The sequence below is a fragment of the Haematobia irritans genome, chromosome 5 (genome assembly GCF_050003625.1).
Source record: "Haematobia irritans isolate KBUSLIRL chromosome 5, ASM5000362v1, whole genome shotgun sequence".
Taxonomy (NCBI): Eukaryota; Metazoa; Arthropoda; class Insecta; order Diptera; family Muscidae; genus Haematobia; species Haematobia irritans.
In genome coordinates this window covers 22,926,571-22,946,261 of record NC_134401.1, presented here as the reverse complement: position 1 = coordinate 22,946,261, position 19,691 = coordinate 22,926,571, and the positions used below count along the sequence as shown (strand labels likewise).

The 19,691-nt window shown below is 37.1% G+C and overlaps 2 protein-coding genes across 7 annotated transcripts in view; one reads left to right on the top strand and one right to left on the bottom strand.

Annotated features, from left to right (window-relative positions):
• Positions 1 to 19,691, bottom strand: part of Prosap (SH3 and multiple ankyrin repeat domains prosap) — a 579,703-nt gene that overhangs the window by 438,123 nt on the left and 121,889 nt on the right. The gene's annotated exons all lie outside the window — the stretch shown is intronic.
• LOC142239573 (uncharacterized) lies at positions 10,526 to 15,682 on the top strand. Its single transcript, XM_075311365.1, has one exon. It carries the CDS (start codon positions 10,526 to 10,528, stop codon positions 15,680 to 15,682), a length of 5,157 nt encoding a protein of 1,718 aa, XP_075167480.1.

Below are 19,691 nucleotides of genomic sequence, written 5' to 3'. Positions count from 1 at the left end.
TAAGATCTTGAGAAAATTTTCTATAGATGAAATTTTTCATTTTCTATAATGAAATTTTGAAAAAAATTCTATAGAAATAAAATTTTGACATAATTTTCGATAGAAGTAATATTTTGACACAATTTTCTATAGAAATAAAATTTTTACAAAATTTTCTATAGAAATAAAATTTTGACAAAACTTTCTATAGAAATAAAATGTTGACAAAATTTTCTATCGAAATAAAGTTTTGCGAAATTTGTCTAGAGAAATAAAATTTTGACAAAATTTTCGATAGAAAAAAAATTTACAAAAATTTTCTATAGAAATAAAATTTTGACAAAATTTTCTATAGAAATAAAATTTGGACAAAAATTTCTATAGAAATAAAATTTTACAAAAATTTTCTATAGAAATACAATTTTGACAAAATTTTCTATAGATATAAAATTTTTCAAAAATTTTCTATAGAAATAAAATTTTGACAAAATTTTCTATAGAAATAAAATTTTACAAAAATTTTCTATAGAAATAAAATTTTACAAAAATTTTCTATAGAAATAAGATCTTGAGAAAATTTTCTTTAGATGAAATTTTTCATTTTCTATAATGAAATTTTGAAAAAAAATTCTATAGAAATAAAATTTTGACATAATTTTCGATAGAAGTAATATTTTGACACAATTTTCTATAGAAATAAAATTTTTACAAAATTTTCTATAGAAATAAAATTTTGACAAAACTTTCTATAGAAATAAAATGTTGACAAAATTTTCTATAGAAATAAAGTTTTGCAAAATTTGTCTAGAGAAATAAAATTTTGACAAAATTTTCGATAGAAAAAAAAATTTTACAAAAATTTTCTATAGAAATAAAATTTTGACAAAATTTTCTATAGAAATAAAATTTCGACAAAAATTTCTATAGAAATAAAATTTTAGAAAAATTTTCTATAGAAATAAAATTTTGACAAAATTTTCGATAGAAAAAAAAATTACAAAAATTTTCTATAGATATAAAATTTTTCAAAAATTTTCTATAGAAATAAAATTTTGACAAAATTTTCTATAGAAATAAAATTTTGACAAAATTTTCTATAGAAATGAAAGTTTGAAGAATTTCCCATAGAAATAAAATTTTGACACAATTTTCGATAGAAATAATATTTTGACACAATTTTCTAAAGAAATAAAACTTTGACAAAATTTTCTATAGAAATGAAAGTTTGAAGAATTTCCCATAGAAATAAAATTTTGACACAATTTTCGATAGAAATAATATTTTGACACAATTTTCTAAAGAAATGAAACTTTGACAAAATTTTCTATAGAAATAAAAAGTTGACAAAATTGTCTATGTAAATAAAATTAAAAAAAAAAATCCTATAGAAATAAAATTTTGACAAAATTTTCTTTACAAATAAAAAGTTGACAAAATTTTCTATATAAATAAAATTTAAAAAATATAGAAATAAAATTTTGTAAAAAATTGTCTATAGAAATAAAGTTTTGGAAAAATTTTCTATAGAAATAAAATTTTGAGAAAATTTTCTATAGAAATGAAATTTTGAAAAAAATTTCTATAGAAATAAAATTTTCTATAGAACATGAAAATTTCATCTATGTACTGCTATTATTATGATCACAAGTGTATATATTAGAGTATATACCTAGTATCTACTAATGTGTGTAGCAAATGTTTATTTGCTGCATTTTGTTAATATTTAATATCATTTCCCATATATCATCCGTAGCCAGGGTTCATATTCCATAGTTTATTGCTAATTTAGGTCATATGGCATGGTCATTTCAATTATATGGAGAGTTGTATATTATTCCTAAGACATTTAATAATGCAGATCAATATTTTAATTATGGAACCAAAAAAAAAAAATTATTTTTGAATTGAGATATTAAAAACCAAAATATTTAGTCTTGTAAATCTCCACCAAAAAATCTTTATTAAAAAGAGTCTAAAAAAATCTTTATTAAAAAGAGTCTACATACAAAGAAAAAAAAATATTGTTTGTCTATAGGTGATTCAATTAATTTTTAATTGAAATTATTTCAATCTCAGATATGAAAATATTAATTTCCCAAGCCAATAAAAAAATTTAATTAAAAATTTTATTCATTAAATTAATTTATTGTGGCTTATTTTTGGTTTAAATTAAAAAAAAAAATTCTCTGCTGATTGACTGTTTTCAAATTTAATTAAGTTGATAATGGAAATAATTTTATATAGATTTTTTACTGCGTAACCATAATAAAAATTCGCCCTAGATATATGCCAACCCTTAAACAATTTGAGTATACTGGTAACACCTTTTTTTATCTTAAATTGTATCTCTTTGTATTAAGTTGTCAAGAGAGCTATGGTCATTAATCATTGACTCATTTCTAAAGACTTTAAAAGCTTTGAGCTGCTTAGAAGCAAATTGTTAAACAAAATGAAATAAAATCTCTATGGTATATTTAAAGTTAAATCTAATTCACACTTAATCATAATAATCTTGATAAATTACTAATTTGAAAAATTCCAAAGCAGATCATTTTAACACAATAATACAATAAATTATCTCTGACTTAAGGGCCCAAATGCAATTTGAAATAAACATCAATGGAATCATAAATATTTTCCTTTCATTAATTTCCAAAAACACAAAGTAATTAAATCTTACTTCATCGTCTTCATTGTAGCTATCTCTAAAATTAATGATACGAATTAAAGATTTTTTTTGTATTTCTTCATTGTGATAGTGGCCTGAGGACCATCTATGTTGGAGCGTCTCCTGAGAAATTTTCTTATAAACCTCAAATGAGAGAAGAAACTAACAAAATGCTATAAGAAAAACTCTCAGTTTACTTAAATGAATGACATACAAAAACCTTCAGTTTTTGTTTGCTACCTTTCCATTAAAGGTCCTTGATTTAAAATGGAGAAGACTAAGGCAAAGACTAGACGCAATAATTTTTCCCAGCCAAGTGCACTATGATATACAAAAACAAAAAACTATAACTTGCATTTTGCTTTCAAACTTCACTATTTTCACATCAATTACGAAGTGAAAAAAATTCCATGTTGGCTCATGGTAAATCGTCCTAAATGTCTGGCTGAAATTTACGTTTAGTTTCTTTTCAATTTAACACTCAAAGGTAAAAACTTCAAAGGAATTTAGTGTGGTCGTTTCTAGCCATTAAATAGAGATTTGCGGCAAATAAAAAATAAAATAAACAGCGTAGTAAAAAATAATATGAAAATGGATATTTAAGTAATTTAGCAAATTTAATTAAAAACATATACAAAATAAATATATATCGGGACTGGGTAAAGCTTATATTCAAAAAAAAAAATCCCTCCAAAACTCTTGATATTGTAAGTGCTCTGTTTCTCAAAGAATTTCTTCAGGTATCACAATAGGAGATTTATTACAATAATAACCATAAAAGTAATTATAACGCCACCTATATCTGATATTAAGCAATCTAACTTTGGTTTCTTCTGAAAAGGTAAACGATGTTACCGACTTCGGTATAAAATCTCAATTCCACTTTATTATATAGAATAAGCTTTGTTCTTAGAATAAGCCTTGGTTACGCTATATTGGTTTAAAAAAAGATTCAGGTGACCCTGTCTCATATGGACCCACGTTGGGCGCCATTTATTTTTATGTAACCGCTCTCGCTCTAGATCCTACCAGAATGACTGTTGCTACCGAATGTTCCGGTATTTCTTACTGGAGGATGGGTGTTCTTGTCACAGAAATTAGATCCTAGCTTCTCCTAATTTTTTGTTTGGAATAAGACCTCTTCTTATTCCTTGGAAGATATAGAACTATTTACTACTATTCTCAAAGATAATGGAAGCACCATCTGTAATTGAGAACAAACCTAAGAGAAGTATGGTGAACAGGGAAATGGTTAGGCTAGATTAGGTTAAACAAGTATAAACGTCCGTAAGTTCGGCCAGGCCGAATCTTATGTACCCTCCACCATGGATTGCGTCAATCGAATTACTTGGGTTGTGGTATCTTAAATCGTTTTCTAAATTGTGTGTTAGTCCATAAGTGGTATTTAGACAAAAAAAGTATGTGTAGGTAAGTCTACAAATAATTACGAATCGATATGGACTTTTGCACGGTACGTAGGGAGGCAGAATTGCAATATGGGGGTCGCTTATATGGGGGCTATATACAATTATTGAGGGCTATATATAACTATAGACCGATATGGACCTAGTTAGGCATGGTTGTTAACGGCCATATACTAGCACAATGTACCAAATTTCAACTAACTCGGATGAAATTTGCTCCTCCAAGAGGCTCCAAAACCAAATCTCGGGATCGGTTTATATGGACGCTATATATAATTATGGACTGATATGAACCAATACCTGCATGGTTTTTGGATACCATATACTAACATCACGTACCAAATTTCAACCGAATCGGATGAAGTTTGCTCTTCCAAGGGGCTCCGGAGGTCAAATCTGGGGATCGGTTTATATGGGGGCTATATATAATTATGGACCGATTTCGACCAATTTTTACATGGGAGTTTGAGGCCATATATTAACACCACGTACCAAATTTCAACTGAATCAGATGAATTTTGGTCTTCCAAGAGGCTCCGGAGGTCAAATCTGGTGATCGGTTTATATGGGGGCTATATATAATTATGGACCGATGTGGACCAATTTTTGCATGGTTGTTAGAGATCATATACTAACACTATGTACCAAATTTCAGCCGGATCGGATGAAATTTGATTCTCTTAGAGGCCTCGTAAGCCAAATCGGGGGATCGGTTTATATGGGGGCTATATATAATTATTGACCGATGTGGACCAATTTTTGAATGGTTGTTAGAGATCATATACTAACACTATGTACCAAATTTCAGCCGGATCGGATGAAATTTGATTCTCTTAGAGGCCTCGCAAGCCAAATCGGGGGATCGGTTTATATGGGGGCTATACGTAAAAGTGGACCGATATGGCCCATTTGCAATACCATCCGACCTACATCAATAACAACTACTTGTGCCAAGTTTCAAGTCGATAGCTTCTTTCGTTCGGAAGTTAGCGTGATTTCAACAGACGGACGGACGGACGGACGGACGGACGGACGGACATGCTCAGATCGACTCAGAATTTCACCACGACCCAGAATATATATACTTTATGGGGTCTTAGAGCAATATTTCGATGTGTTACAAACGGAATGACAAAGTTAATATACCCCCCATCCTATGGTGGAGGGTATAAAAATGATTCAGATGACTCTGTCTCATATGCCCCACGTTGGGCGCCATTTATTTTATATGTAACGGCTCCCACTCTAGATCCTAACCTCTAATAACTGTTGCTTCCAAATGTTCTGACCTTTCTCAGTGGAGAATGGGTGTTCTTGTCGCAGAAGTTAGATCCCAGCTTCTTATAGAAACAATAAATTTGTTTCCCAGCTGGGCCAGATGCCTAAACACATCATCAGTTCAATGATAAAGGTAGTGTTCCAAGGTTCCATCATCTTCAAAACATACCCTACATGCACCAACCTTTGCTGCTCCTATTCGGCACAGATGAGCTCTGAATTCTATGTGCTTGGTTATTATTCCCAAAGATCCACTTGACTGTCGTCCAACTCTCCTTGAGTAGTTCCCCAGTCTTTTTCTTACCTCGGACACCCATAGTATTTTCGTCGCCCTTCCGACCGTTAGGTTAGATTAGATATAGCGGCAGCTCAATATTTCAGTGGTATCATTCCATGTTTAGCTCAATGACAAGGGTCCACCTTCTTTTGTAGCGGAGTCCGCATGGCATTCATATTGGGGTGAAACCACTTAGAGAAGTTAAAACTCTCAGAAATGTCACCAGCATTACCTAGAGAGGATAATCTATTGATGAAAATCTTGTTGGCGGTTGGTCGAAATTGGGATTGAACGTAAACAAGGCGGACATGCTAACTAGTGCAACACGGGGGGCTAGGAGGATTCAGGTTGCCCTGTCTCATGTCGGCTGACATACATCTAAGCCAGTATTCGGCTTGTTTTGCCCTCTAACTTCTTTCCATCGTAGCCTTCTTTTATTCCAGGAATTCTGTATGTCTAACGAATTCCCTAATTTGTTTTCAATCCCTGTTTCCAAGCTGGGCTAGGTCCCAATTCACCTCTTTACTAATATGGTTAACTCTTTCTAGTCTAGTAAGGGCAGCACCACCCTCTGCTGCTCCTATTCGGCACAGATGTGCTCTCAATTCTAGGTACCCGGTAGTTATTTCCCTGGTTCTCCTGACTGCCGTCCTACTCTCCTTGATTAGTTCTCCAGTCTACATCTGAGAGAAGATGGGCTTGGAATGTGATGCCTTCATCCCGGAAAACCGACAATTCAGTGATGAGGTCTTAAAAAGAAGGTCCCTTGTCATTGAGCTTAACATGGAATCGGGCAGCACGCAGTGATAAGAAAGAAGTTCACCACTGTGGTATCACAATGGACCGAATATTCTAAGTGAGCCTGATACATCGGGCTGCAACCTAACCTAACCTACTTTGGGAAAACTCGAAATGTACACACAAATACTCAGAGACCGATATCTCTGTGAACAGAGACATCGAAATTGTGCAACAAACGAAAGAGCCTTGGTGGAACTGCAGACTGAAGGGTCAGTGGGGGAGCTGCTAGCGGATTTCTGAATGGTAAGGAAATGGGCTATGAGCTGAATCTTCAACTGTAGGTGAGGTTAGGTATAGTGGAACTGTAAGGGAAAGTCTTTATGACTTTGCTGCAAATCTAAGTCCCAATGGTCGACTAGGATCTTAGTCGAAATAATGAATTTTAGTAGGGTAACGGCAGTCCGGGACATCAATGACGGTACTACTAACCGAATCCTCAGTAGTTCGCACTGAGGAAGAGTAGGAGAACTATATCAAAGGAGTATCTAATTTCCCCAGTAAGGCAACTCAGAGGAACGTATCTAACTTGGGAAGTTTTCTACCAAATCTTCGTGGAGGGAAATGAATTGCTTAGAAAGCGATGTGATATCCAAGTTGTTAACGAAAACCCGAAAATTTGGGCAAAAACCCAAAGTAATAGAGCAAGGACACCGCACTGATTTCTTGTTTTGCAAAGCCTCAGTGGAGGAAATGTAGAAGGTCTCTGTATGAGATCTGCATTTGAAGTTTCGCTGCGGCTACTGCAATCCGAGAACTAAAGGAAAAGATGCAGAGCGATATGACATTATAGGAGTCCTGCACCATCTGAATTCCACACCGAAGCAATTGTGATTCGACAGACTTTTGTTCTAGATATATAAACGAACAATTTGAGACGCTTCGTTCGTCACGAAGCGAATGAAAACCCCATGGATAGGCAGTTAGAGTAGGGACGCCATACTGAATTCTTGGTTTGGAAAGCCTCAGTGGAGAAATTTTAAAAGGTCCTAGTATGGAAGCTACATATGAAGTTTCGCTGATGGTACTTCAATCCGAGAACTAAAGGGAAAGATGCGGAGCGAAATGACATTAAAGGAACCCTACACCAAATGATTATTGGGGAAGAATAACTCTGAAATTTGAATGAGAAACTGTAGATAAATGTCTCAATAAAACAGATACGGGCAGTAGTGAAGGCTTTTCCGAAAGCAGAAGTATAACATATTAACAGGAAAACTGTCGAAAGTCTGAGTGAAAGACCAGCTCCCCGATATCTTCCGAGACGCTTTATTAATGGAAGTCTATACATTAGCTTTACCAATCATTCCATGCTTCAACTTTCTTTCCGCCATCTTCCAAACAAATTAGTGGATTCTTGATAACTCACATCCAAAGTAAAAAATCATGCAAGTCCCCGTTGCGGTATAACCAACATAGCTGACTACTTATATAAGATTGAGAAAAATCCCGATTCAAGTTCATTGTAAATTAAATGGTATTTAATGGCTGACCCCAATCATATAAATCATTTCTATTATCCCAGTTTTTCGAAGTAGCTGGGTACTTGTTCATGGCAACAGAAAAACTCTGTTAATGACTTTGAAGATCTCTGTTTGGCAAAATGATAGCACACCAGTTTCCTTCACGAAAACACCCAGGGGCCTTTTCGAAAACTGCTAAAAAATGGCTATCGTTGGCATAAAAACAAAACTATCCTATTGCCTCTGCTAGTGCTCCTTTTTTAGCTCTAGTGTCAGTTGTTTACTAACCAGACCATAAATCAAGAGAAAGGTCATAGGAACAACTCGAGAAGCTACTGATGTTTTAAGGTTTCATCAACGGTTTTTTTTTCGTCTGTTTTAGTTTTTCTTTAATCAGCAAAACAAAATCTTTATCCAAAGGCTTAAGTGTGGTAGGGACTAGCACATGGCAGGAAAATAGCCAAGAGACAAAGTAGATGCTTACCCACAGAAAAAGAAATAACACTTGAAAATGTTTTATCTTTGTGGTATTATTGGGTGGAAGAGAAATGATAATCACAAATGTCGGTTTGTCAGGGCCAAAGCTGGTTCGGCTTTAGTTCAAGAGATAAAGATTTAGCTTGAAGCAAAACATTGTTGAGAATTGTCAAAGATAGCCTGGGATTGATGATGATACAAGAACAGTGGGATGAATAAACCGCAATAATTTGGATATACTCTTGAATTGTTTCATCTCCACAGAGCAATAAAATTTACGAATGCTTTCATTGGGAATAAAGTAAGGTTTTGGAATATGTATGTGATTTAAAATTACACCTACACCGACATCTTAGGATGACTGGAGGACTTTGGCAAGAAGAGTAAGTATCACACTGTCAACTGGTTCTGAAAATCACGAAAAGCTTAAGTACATATGGCTCTGGCGGTCACACGGAAATCAAAATCTTTGATTCTCTATTCCTCAACCCGAAAACGATCACCGGCTGCCTCAGATGTCTCACTCACAAATCTGGCCCCATTCTTTCCGAAGTGCTTTAGCATCTTCGTAGCAAGACCAATTGGCAAGCTAGTTGTTATCCATCCATTCTCTGAAATATGCTTATTTTGGAGCTCTTGGGTCTTCTTAAATATCACTGATACATGTTTCAGGGTACTGGATATTCGTTTCTGAGTACGAATTGCAGGCCTACAGATCACCCACTGATACCTTCTGGGTTACAGTTGCACTGCTCAAAACCCCGCTTATCTACATACATCACTGAGGATTTCGGGCATACAGATCCCCACTGTTGAATCAGAATGCTAATTAATTTGAACTATTAAAAAAAAAAAAATCATATAAATATTTTATTCTAACTTGAAGTTGTTTTCCATTTTTTTTAACATCAACTGAAATTGAAATGTACTGTATTTTATAATTTACGATATTTATAAGCCACTGAACAATAATTGGAAATTCGAATTCGCTCAATATGTCAACACTGAAACCATATCAATAAAGACTGACTCGATCTCTTCCGTTTTCTGAATCACATGAAGACAGACGTGTTTTTTTCTTGCGACAACTCTTTATCAGTAAAGATTATTAAGTTTTTCAAAAGTTTTACTTTATTTGCAAAAAACTTTGCAAAATCATTTGGCGCCCGAGCAGGGACTAATATTGTCTATTAATTAAATTAACAAAATTTCTGGTGAACAGATTATTTCATAATTTATTTGGAATAATTTGAGTGTTGTCGCACAAAATCATACTCGTTGAAGTCGCCGATCCATCATCTGAGTAAGCCGCCTTCTACATATTTGGTGTTCTCAATGTCTCATACTACTCGCTATCACAAAGGAAATAAGAGAAGTGTAATTAAACACGGATTATCCAAATCAGAGGTAAAAAGCACTCAGAACTTCTTGTGTTGAAATACGAGAAATAAATTAATAAAACTTGAAGAGAAACTCAATGAATAATTTGTCGAAAATCAATTAAAAAAGAAAAAAAATCTACAAATTAACTTGGTTAAGCTTTAATTCAATCTTCACTGAAAGACACCAGTTTTACTGAGAGCATTCAAATATCGTCAGATTTTGTTTTCTATGTAAAGCCCACTAATACAGAAAGCATGACAAGAAATTGATGCAATTGTCAACTGAGCTCATAGCAAAGGTTTGTGTATTCATATCATACATGTGACTTCTCTGTACTTCAAATTCTCTTTTTGATTCTCCCCTTCTTGTATTTGCGATCATTCCTATAACTGTATTATCAATTAGTACAAGTCAGACGATTAAAGGAAAAATCGCTTAATCGTCATCGCGTTATTGTCATCACTCATCAGGTCCCATCCGAAATCGATAACGATAGAATCATAAGACGAGCGAAAGAGAAAGAGTAAAAGGCAACGATCGCAAATTAATAAATAAGAAAAGGGCGTACTACTAATAGATAAATTAGTCGAACAACCAAAAGACTATATTTTCAGAAATCAATTGAACAAAGTATTAAATTTGAGCAGAATTTTATATACCCTCCAACCTGCTTCTGAGATTCTGAGGATTGTGCACCTCTTGTCAGCATTGACGATATCATAGTTACCAATATCGAGTAAGTAATTTTACAACTTAATATTTTTTTATTGACGACAATATGGGTGGCAAGAAACATCAAACCCCCGACATCGAATTGGAGAAACTTCAACAAAGGAGAAGTAAATTGATGGAGAACATTAATCGCATACGCTTATCAATTACTAATAAGACAATAAGTCTGAATAAGACTGAGTTAGAATGTCGTTTGGATATTTTAAAGTCTTATATTGATCAGGTTATGAATTTGCAGTCAGAAATAGAAGTGTTAGACCCAAGTGACGATTTACGAGAAAGAGTTGAGGATACAAGTGTAAGTGCAAAGACACTTCTTTTAAACTTGGTAAGCAGAAACCGAAAGTCTAGTATTGCGGAGACGTCTTTCTGTGCTCAGGCTCATACAAGTAGGCTCCCTAATATGAGACTTCCGAAATTTAGTGGAAAATATGCCGACTATAAGAATTTTATGGGTCTCTTCGAAAATTTGGTCGATAATGACCCTACTTTAACTGATATCGAAAAATTTAATCATTTAATCTCGTGTCTGTCAGATGAAGCCCTAGGAACGGTCAGGGCATTTCAGATATCAGAGACAAATTATCCGAAGGCTTTGGCTAGTTTGAAGAGAGTGTATGACAATAAGTGTCTAATATTTTTTGATAATATTTCAAAATTATTCGATCTCCCTGAGATACATAAACCTTCGGCATCTGCCTTACGAAGCATGATAGACACTGTGTCTGCAATTTATGATTCATTGCTTTCGATTGGGGACGACAAAAACATTACCAATGCCATGCTTATACATTTGGTTATGTCAAAGGTGGATCATTCCACTAAATCGAAATGGGAGGAACAGCTAAATTTCGAACAATTGCCATTATGGTCAGAATGCGAGGCGGCTCTGAATAAGCGATATCAACATATATCAGCTGACGAGACTTCAAATTCGAAGTTGAAAAGTGTCAAAGCTAGACACGAGTTTCCGTCAAAAAAGAGTTCGAGGACCTCACTGTCTTGTTCCAAGACAAAACATAATAACGAAAAGTGCCTCATGTGCAAATCTATTCAACACCTCATTGATTCGTGCCCATCATTTACTGCTATGCCAGTTCTTGATAGATTTAATTTTGTAAAGTCTATACCAGCTTGCATAAATTGTTTCAAACAGGGTCATACAGTGGCAAAATGCAAATCAGAGAAATGTCGCATATGTGGTAGCTCACACAACTCACTCTTGCATAGATATACTACTTCGCAGCAAGGAGAGAGTGATGTCGTGAATTCAATGCCAATTGAGGCATCTTCCTTGCGAGCTTCGGCGAATCACTCATCGTCAAACGAAAATACTATACTTGCTACGGCTGTTGTTGAGGTTCAAACACGAACTGGAGAATTTATATTGGCAAGAGCTCTCCTTGATTCGGGTTCGCAACCCAATTTAATTACCGAAGATCTTGTACAAAAGTTGCAATTAAAGAAATGTAAAGATATTCTAAACCTCACCGGTATTGGTGAAATTGGATCTTCATCAAAATCTAACGTACAAGTGACGTTTAAGTCAAGGCTAAATGCTACAAAATTTTCTTCAAAGTTCTGGGTATTGCAGTCCATTACTAACCAACAGCCGGACAGGAATATTTCCATACGTAATTGGATTTTTCCTAAGAATATAGAATTGGCAGACCCCTATTTCTTTAGATCACAGAAAATTGATTTGTTACTAGGAGCGGAAGTTTTTTATGAACTGCTCTGCGTTGGGCAAATAAAAAAGGGTTGTAATCAACCAATTCTTCAAAAGACAACACTAGGCTGGATTGTGGGTGGAAAGTATGGTCGAACAGAATGTCAGGTAGCAAAAGTTTATCATTTAAATTATATAATTGAGGACGAAATGAGCCTCGACGCGACTGTGCAAAAGTTCTGGGAGTTGGAACAGCTGCCAGGAACCCTTAAGGTTAAATTTACTGATGAACAAAGTAAATGCGAGGAACACTTTTATGAGAGTCTACGGCGATTACCTTCTGGGCGTTTCCAGGTTTCGTTACCATTCAAGACTAGCCCTTCGGTTATAGGTTCCTCGTTTGAGAATGCCAGACGTCGGTTTTTTTCCTTGGAACGTAGATTGTCACAAGATGACCAGATGAGGGTCATGTATCATGACTTTATGGGCGAATATTTGGATTTAGGTCATATGTCCTTGTCGAATGAGGCGATACCATCCCGCCCCCATTACTTCATCCCTCACCAGTGTGTCTTGCGACCTGAAAGTTTAACAACCAAATTGCGTGTGGTTTTCGACGCTTCAAGTCGTACATCATCACAACTTTCTCTAAACGACATACTTATGGTGGGTCCTACGATACAAAACGATTTGTACTCCATTCTTATGCGTTTTCGATTTCATAAATACGCGATAACGGCTGATGTAGAGAAAATGTACCGCCAGGTATTAATTGGCGAGGCTGATCGTGATTTCCAGCTCGTTTTATACCGTAGGGACCCTCAAGAACCACTGCTTACTTATCGTCTCAACACCGTCACTTACGGAACTTCTTCCGCACCGTATTTAGCCATAAAGTGGTTAGTCCACCTAAGTGAAATCTATTCTGAGGAGTTTCCTAAAGTTTCATCCATTATTCGTCACGATTTTTACGTGGACGATTTACTTACAGGCGCTGAAAGTCTGGAGGAAATTCAGACTATTCAACATCAGATATCTAAAGTTTTGGAATCCGCCGGATTCAGATTGACGAAATGGCGATCAAATAATACAGAATTTGATAAATATAAGGGAATTGATAAATTTCTAAAACAAGATTTTGAATCTGCCAAAGCGCTTGGAATCCATTGGAATCCATATGGAGATCAATTCACTTTTCGTTTCGATGATAATTTTAAAAGTGCCAAGGCAACAAAGAGAAATATCTTATCTATTTCTTCTCGTTTATTTGACCCGCTTGGTCTTATTTGCCCAATTGTCGTACGGGCTAAAATGCTCATTCAGGACTTGTGGCTACAAAAACTGGACTGGGACGAATCAATCCCAATGCAACTATATTCGTCTTGGGAAGTTTTCAAAGAGGACTTGCTCCAAATTGGTTCGATAAGAATACCACGATTCGTGCAAACAACATCACAGTCGAAAATTCAAATACATGGGTTTGCAGACGCCTCATTAAGAGCGTATGGATGTTGCATTTATATTCGTAGCGAGATTTCAAATAAAGTTACCTGTAATTTGTTAACGGCGAAGTCAAAGGTTTCCCCTTTGAAGACAAAGTCACTACCACGACTTGAATTATGTGCCGCACATTTATTAGCTGAGCTGTGGGCTAAAATGCGAGAAATGTTACCATTCAAAGTCGAAAGTGTCACTTTTTGGTCCGATTCTGAAATAACTCTTCATTGGATAAAAACACACCCTTCTCAATTTTCGGTTTTCGTAGCTAATCGAATTTCAGAAATTCAGGAACGGACTAGTTCGGTTTCATGGCGACATGTTCCTGGCAGACTAAACCCCGCTGACATTGTGTCAAGGGGTTGTGATATAGAGGAAATTATGAATTCAATGTGGTTTTATGGTCCACCATTTCTGCTTGAAGGTAGTTGTAACTGGCCGTCTAATCCACATTTTGAAGTGACTAAAGACATCGAATTGCTGGAAAAGCGAAAATCAGCTGTTTTGGTCTCAGTTAATGAAACGAGGAATGATCTAATGGAATTAATTAATAGACATTCATCATATAAAAAATTGTTACGAGTCACAGCATTCGTTTTTCGATTCGTGGATTTCGTAAAGAAGCTTAAGATTTCCAGATCACCTTCACCTACTCACAAAGAAATAAACTGGTCCTTTTTAAGACTAGTCGAAGTTGTCCAGAGACAATATTTCTCTGAGGAGCTACATAAGTTGAAAAAATCTCTTGCTCTCAACACAAATATCCAAAAACTCACACCTTTTATACATACAAATACCGAAGAAGGTAGAACCTTTTCTCTTATTAGAGTAGGTGGGAGACTTTTAAACGCTCCACTACCTTTCAACACGAAGTTTCCGTTGTTGTTGCCAAAGTCGTCACACTTCGTTGATTTATTCGTTCGAAACTTACATAAAGAGAACTGTCACGCTGGTACTAGAGCATTGGTGGCTCTATCGAGAGAACGTATATGGATTTTAAATGCAAGAGAGATTTGCAAAAAGATTGTTCGCCAGTGTATCCACTGTTTCCATTACAAACCTAAGTTAATGAACCAAATAATGGGTAATCTGCCATCAGATAGGGTAAAAGCTATACGCCCATTTCTTGTTGTCGGTGTAGATTTTTGCGGCCCAGTAAATGTATCTGTGAGAATTCGTGGTAGGCCGCCGCTTAAGATGTATATTGCAGTATTTGTGTGCTTCACATCTAAAGCTGTGCATCTGGAATTGGTTTCTAACTTATCTTCTGATTGTTTTATTCTATGTTTCAAAAGGTTTGCAGCCCGAAGAGGACTTCCCACAACAGTGTACTGCGACAACGCAACCAATTTCGTAGGAGCAAGCCGAAATCTGAAAGAGATACAAGAGGAATTCGAAGCAAAGAAAAAGGCAATTACATCGTTCGGAGCATCGTACAAGGTAGAGTTCACCTTCATACCACCTCGCGCACCCCACTTCGGCGGCCTTTGGGAGGCCGCTGTGAAACAAGCCAAACACCTACTTCTACGAACAGTAGGAAATGCCATGCTAAGCGCCGAGGAGATGTGTACAATGTTAGCAGAAGTGGAAGCGGTTCTCAACAGCCGCCCTATAGCTCCAATGTCCTCAGATCCAAACGACGGGGAGGCTTTAACTCCCTCCCATCTTCTGATAGGAGATGGTCTCCGTTCGCTGCCTCCAGGATCAGATGCAGACGTGAGCGACAACAAGCTGAAGTACTTGAAGCGATGGCAAATGCTTTGCACACTCAAGCAGCGTTTCTGGCGAACATGGTCAAGGGATTATGTGCTAGGGCTCCAAACCAAAACAAAATGGTTCCACGAGCAAACCAATTTGCAAATCGGAACATTAGTACTCGTTCACGAGGACAACTTACCCCCGCAAGAATGGTTAACAGGAAGAGTTGTCAACGTAATACAAGGTCAGGATGGCAAAGTAAGAGTGGCAGAAGTCCGAACCAAGAATGGCATATTTAAGAGACCAATACATAAACTTGCAGCCATACCGATTGATTGAAGAACTGCAGTTCTCCAAAGGGGCCGGTGTTGAATCAGAATGCTAATTAATTTGAACTATTAAAAAAAAAAAAAAAATCATATAAATATTTTATTCTAACTTGAAGTTGTTTTCCATTTTTTTTAACATCAACTGAAATTGAAATGTACTGTATTTTATAATTTACGATATTTATAAGCCACTGAACAATAATTGGAAATTCGAATTCGCTCAATATGTCAACACTGAAACCATATCAATAAAGACTGACTCGATCTCTTCCGTTTTCTGAATCACATGAAGACAGACGTGTTTTTTTCTTGCGACAACTCTTTATCAGTAAAGATTATTAAGTTTTTCAAAAGTTTTACTTTATTTGCAAAAAACCTTGCAAAATCACCCACTGAGAGACCATCAGGCTGACTGTTCCTGCAGTGAGATTTTCTGGAGTACAGTTCTGTAACTGAGTCCTTGGGGAGTACAGTTTTGCAACTGGCTCCATCATTCCTCCAGTTCCTTCAAGAAGAAATCATGGTTGTACAGTTTCTCCACTGTGACCCTTGCTATACAGCTCCATCATTGGGATCTTCGGACTTAAAGTAATCGATCTCAACTCTTCGGACCTTTTGGGTACGATATACGGACCTACAGATCCCCACTGAGAGACCATCAAGCTGACTGTTCCTGCAGTGAGACCTTCGGGAGTACAGTTCTGTAACTGAGTCCTTGGGGAGTACAGTTTTGCAACTAGCTCCATCGTGTCCCCAGTTCCCACAAGAATAAATCATGGTTTTACATTTTCTCCACTGTGAACCTCGCTCTACAGCTCCACCATTGGGACCCGCGGACCTAAAGTAATCAATCTTAACTCTTCGGACCTTTTGGGTACGATATACGGACCTACAGATCCCCACTGACAGACCATCAAGCTGACTGTTCCTGCAGTGAGATCTTCGGCAGTACAGTTCTGTAACTAAGTCCTTGGGGAGTAGAGTTTTGCTACTAGCTCCATCGTGTCTCCAGTTCCCTCAAGAAGAAATCATTGTTTTACAGTTTCTCCACTGTGATCCTCGCTGTACAGCTCCACCATTGGGACCTTCGGACCTAAAGTAATCGATCTTAACTCTTCGGACCTTTTGGGTACGATTTACGGACCTCCATATCACTCACTGAAACATTCTGGACTACAGTTTCACATCTCAAAAATCCGCGGACCTACATATATCACTGAGGATTTCGGGCATACAGATCCCCACTGAGAGACCCTACGGCTTACTTTTGAGTGAGATATTCTGGAGTACAGTTTAGCAACTAAGTCTTATGGGAGCACAGTTCTGCAACTAAATCCATCGGATCTCCAAACCCCCTACCAAGACACTATCAGTCTCACAGTCTTTGACTCCTTTGGGAGTACATTTCTGCAACTGACTCCATCGGGTCTCCAGTTCCCCTACGAAAAGATGATCGTTTTGCCGTTTCTCTACGGATCTAAAGTAATCGAACTCAATTCTTTGGGTCTTTGGTTTTTGAGTCCCGATTTAAACTCTGCAATAAATGCACAAAGACCTTCAGGTCAAGAGTTCTCCCATTCCCAAGTCCTTTAGGCCAAGAGTTCTCCAAGTGAAGCCATCGGCCTTCTAGATTCCACACTGAGACTTACGTTTCTACGGTTACGGCACCAAAACCTTCGGGGCTACGGCTCCACCAATGCGGACATCGAGCCTACGGTTTTGCAATGTGATCTTCGGGAATGCATTTCTGTAACTGAGTCCTTCGAAAGACAGTTCTGCAACTGACTCCATCGGGACTCCAGTTCTCCAACGAAGAGAGTTTCTCTACTGTGACCTTCGGTTCTACAGCTCCTCCAATGGGATTTTCGGACTTAGAGTAATCGAACTCAACTCTTCGGATCTTTGGTTTACGAGTCCGGGTTTAAACTCTACAATAAAAGCACAATGCCAGTCCTACTAAGCCCTTTGGTTCCTGAGATCTCCAATAGAATTTCGGGTCTAAAGGTTTCGCACTTGTACCTACGGGCCTACAGCTCCATAAACGCGGACATCGGGCCTACGGTTTAATAATGAGACCTTCGGACCTACAGTTACCGAACTTACATCTTTGGCTTCTCCATCCTCATTTTTGTACTCTATAATTTCACCACTGAGACCTTCGGACCTACATTTTCCCCACTGATTCTTTTGGTCAACAGTTTCTCTGCTGAGACCAACGACTGAACATTTCCCTCGTTTGGCGCTTTGGTTTCCCCATTGGGTATCCAGTTCCCACACTGAGACCTTTGGACTTTAAGATACTGCACTTCAGATCCACCAATGAGAACTATGAGCCTATGGTTTTGCAACGTGACTTTCGCGCCTACAGTTACGGCTCATACATCTTATACACTTTGGTTTCCACCCCTACTGATTATTTTGGTTCAGTTCCTCCACTGAGACTTGGACCGCACATTTCCCTCATTTTGCGGTTTGGTTGCCTCATCCTCAGTCTTTGCTCTATGAGATCTCTACGTCAACAGTTACCCCACTGAGGGCTTCGATGCTACAGTACCTCACTGAGTCCTTTGGTCAGCAATTGCGCTACTAAGACTTTCTGGAGAAAAGTTTCCGCACTTAGACCTTTTGGAGGGCATTTACCCGTTTCAGCCTTCAGCACCACTTGTGAGAAATACACAAAGACCTTTGGATAGTCACTGGGATGAAACACTGTGCCTATCATTTAGTTCCAAATACATGAGCCATACCTTCGATTAAGTGCCATTTGAAAGGACATTTCCGATTGCTCTTTTAGTTTTTTTTTTTTGTATTGTTTCTGTACCAAGTGGAAGGCACACAAAGAAATCTAAACAACCTCACTAATCGATGTAATATCAAATGAAAAGTCTTAATGAGCTCACAAATTGTGTTTCCTTTGTAGTTAGAGTCAAATGGTTTTCGGATGCTTGCAATTGGCATAGTATGAAATTATGTAATCATCGTTAGTAAATGGAAATATACCACAAACTACGATTTCAATTTAGTTCTTTTTTCGTTTTAGGCTTAAAACAAGCAGATCAATCAATATCACATTAAGGCAATCGCTCACTAAATTTGCTGAAATATACGAATACTTTTCTTAAAAGGGAAGCAAAGTAATTTAGATTCATGCCGGGGATGCTATTCCGGTTCCTTAGACAGATAGCAGTTCGAAATCTACAGCTAAGTATTTTGCAATGGCGGAAATTCCTTCATTGCGGGTCACCATCTAACCGAAGGGAGGGACCAATGGACTCGTAGGTATTTTGAATTTTACCCTTATCGTATCAGCTCGAATGTGCTGAGGCATACATTTAACTTCATTTGTTGAACCCCTCTCTCGAATATGCTTTGTAGCCCAACCATCTTGACCAATACAGCCCTTTATTGCATAAAGTTCATTCTCCTGGCAAATAGAACGAAATATGTGATCTCAGGGCACGGAAGAAGGCACTCGCCGTACAGGCTATCTAAGCAAAGAGGTGTTTAGTTCTTGCCGGCCTTGGTTATCGTTCAATTTACGGTTTGAGGAACCTGAAGCATAGGGCAAGAAGGCTTGCCTTTGCCTTCTGCGGTGCTCGTCAAATTGGCTGCAAGAGATGTACGCTGTTAACGTCGGGACAAATAGGTGTTGGACTCTTGGCGGCCTTTGTTGCACTTCATTTGCGGTTTGAGGAATCTGGAGCGTATCTTCCTGGAACATTTTACCTGATTCGAGGGCCTGGAAGACTTGGTTTTGTTGTTTGATTGCAGGCTCTTCATTTTGTGGGTGTTCGACAAATTGTCTGCAATAGACATTTGTTGTTCACGTCTCATCTTTCCGAGTAGATGTTGACTTTTTGTTTGGGGTTTGACGAAGCGGATGCCATTCTCTCCAGTGTGCTTCAGCATAATCGAAGCAAGAAAATCTGGGCAAACGGGTGTTGATATCTGAGGTGGCCCTTCCATGTGCGGTTTGAGGAATTTGGAGCACATTTTCCGATTGCGTATCTTCATTGTGG

Coding starts and splice junctions, on each gene's coding strand:
- LOC142239573 (XM_075311365.1), top strand. CDS start 10,526: ATGGGTGGCAAGAAACATCAAACCCCCGACATCGAATTGGAGAAACTT.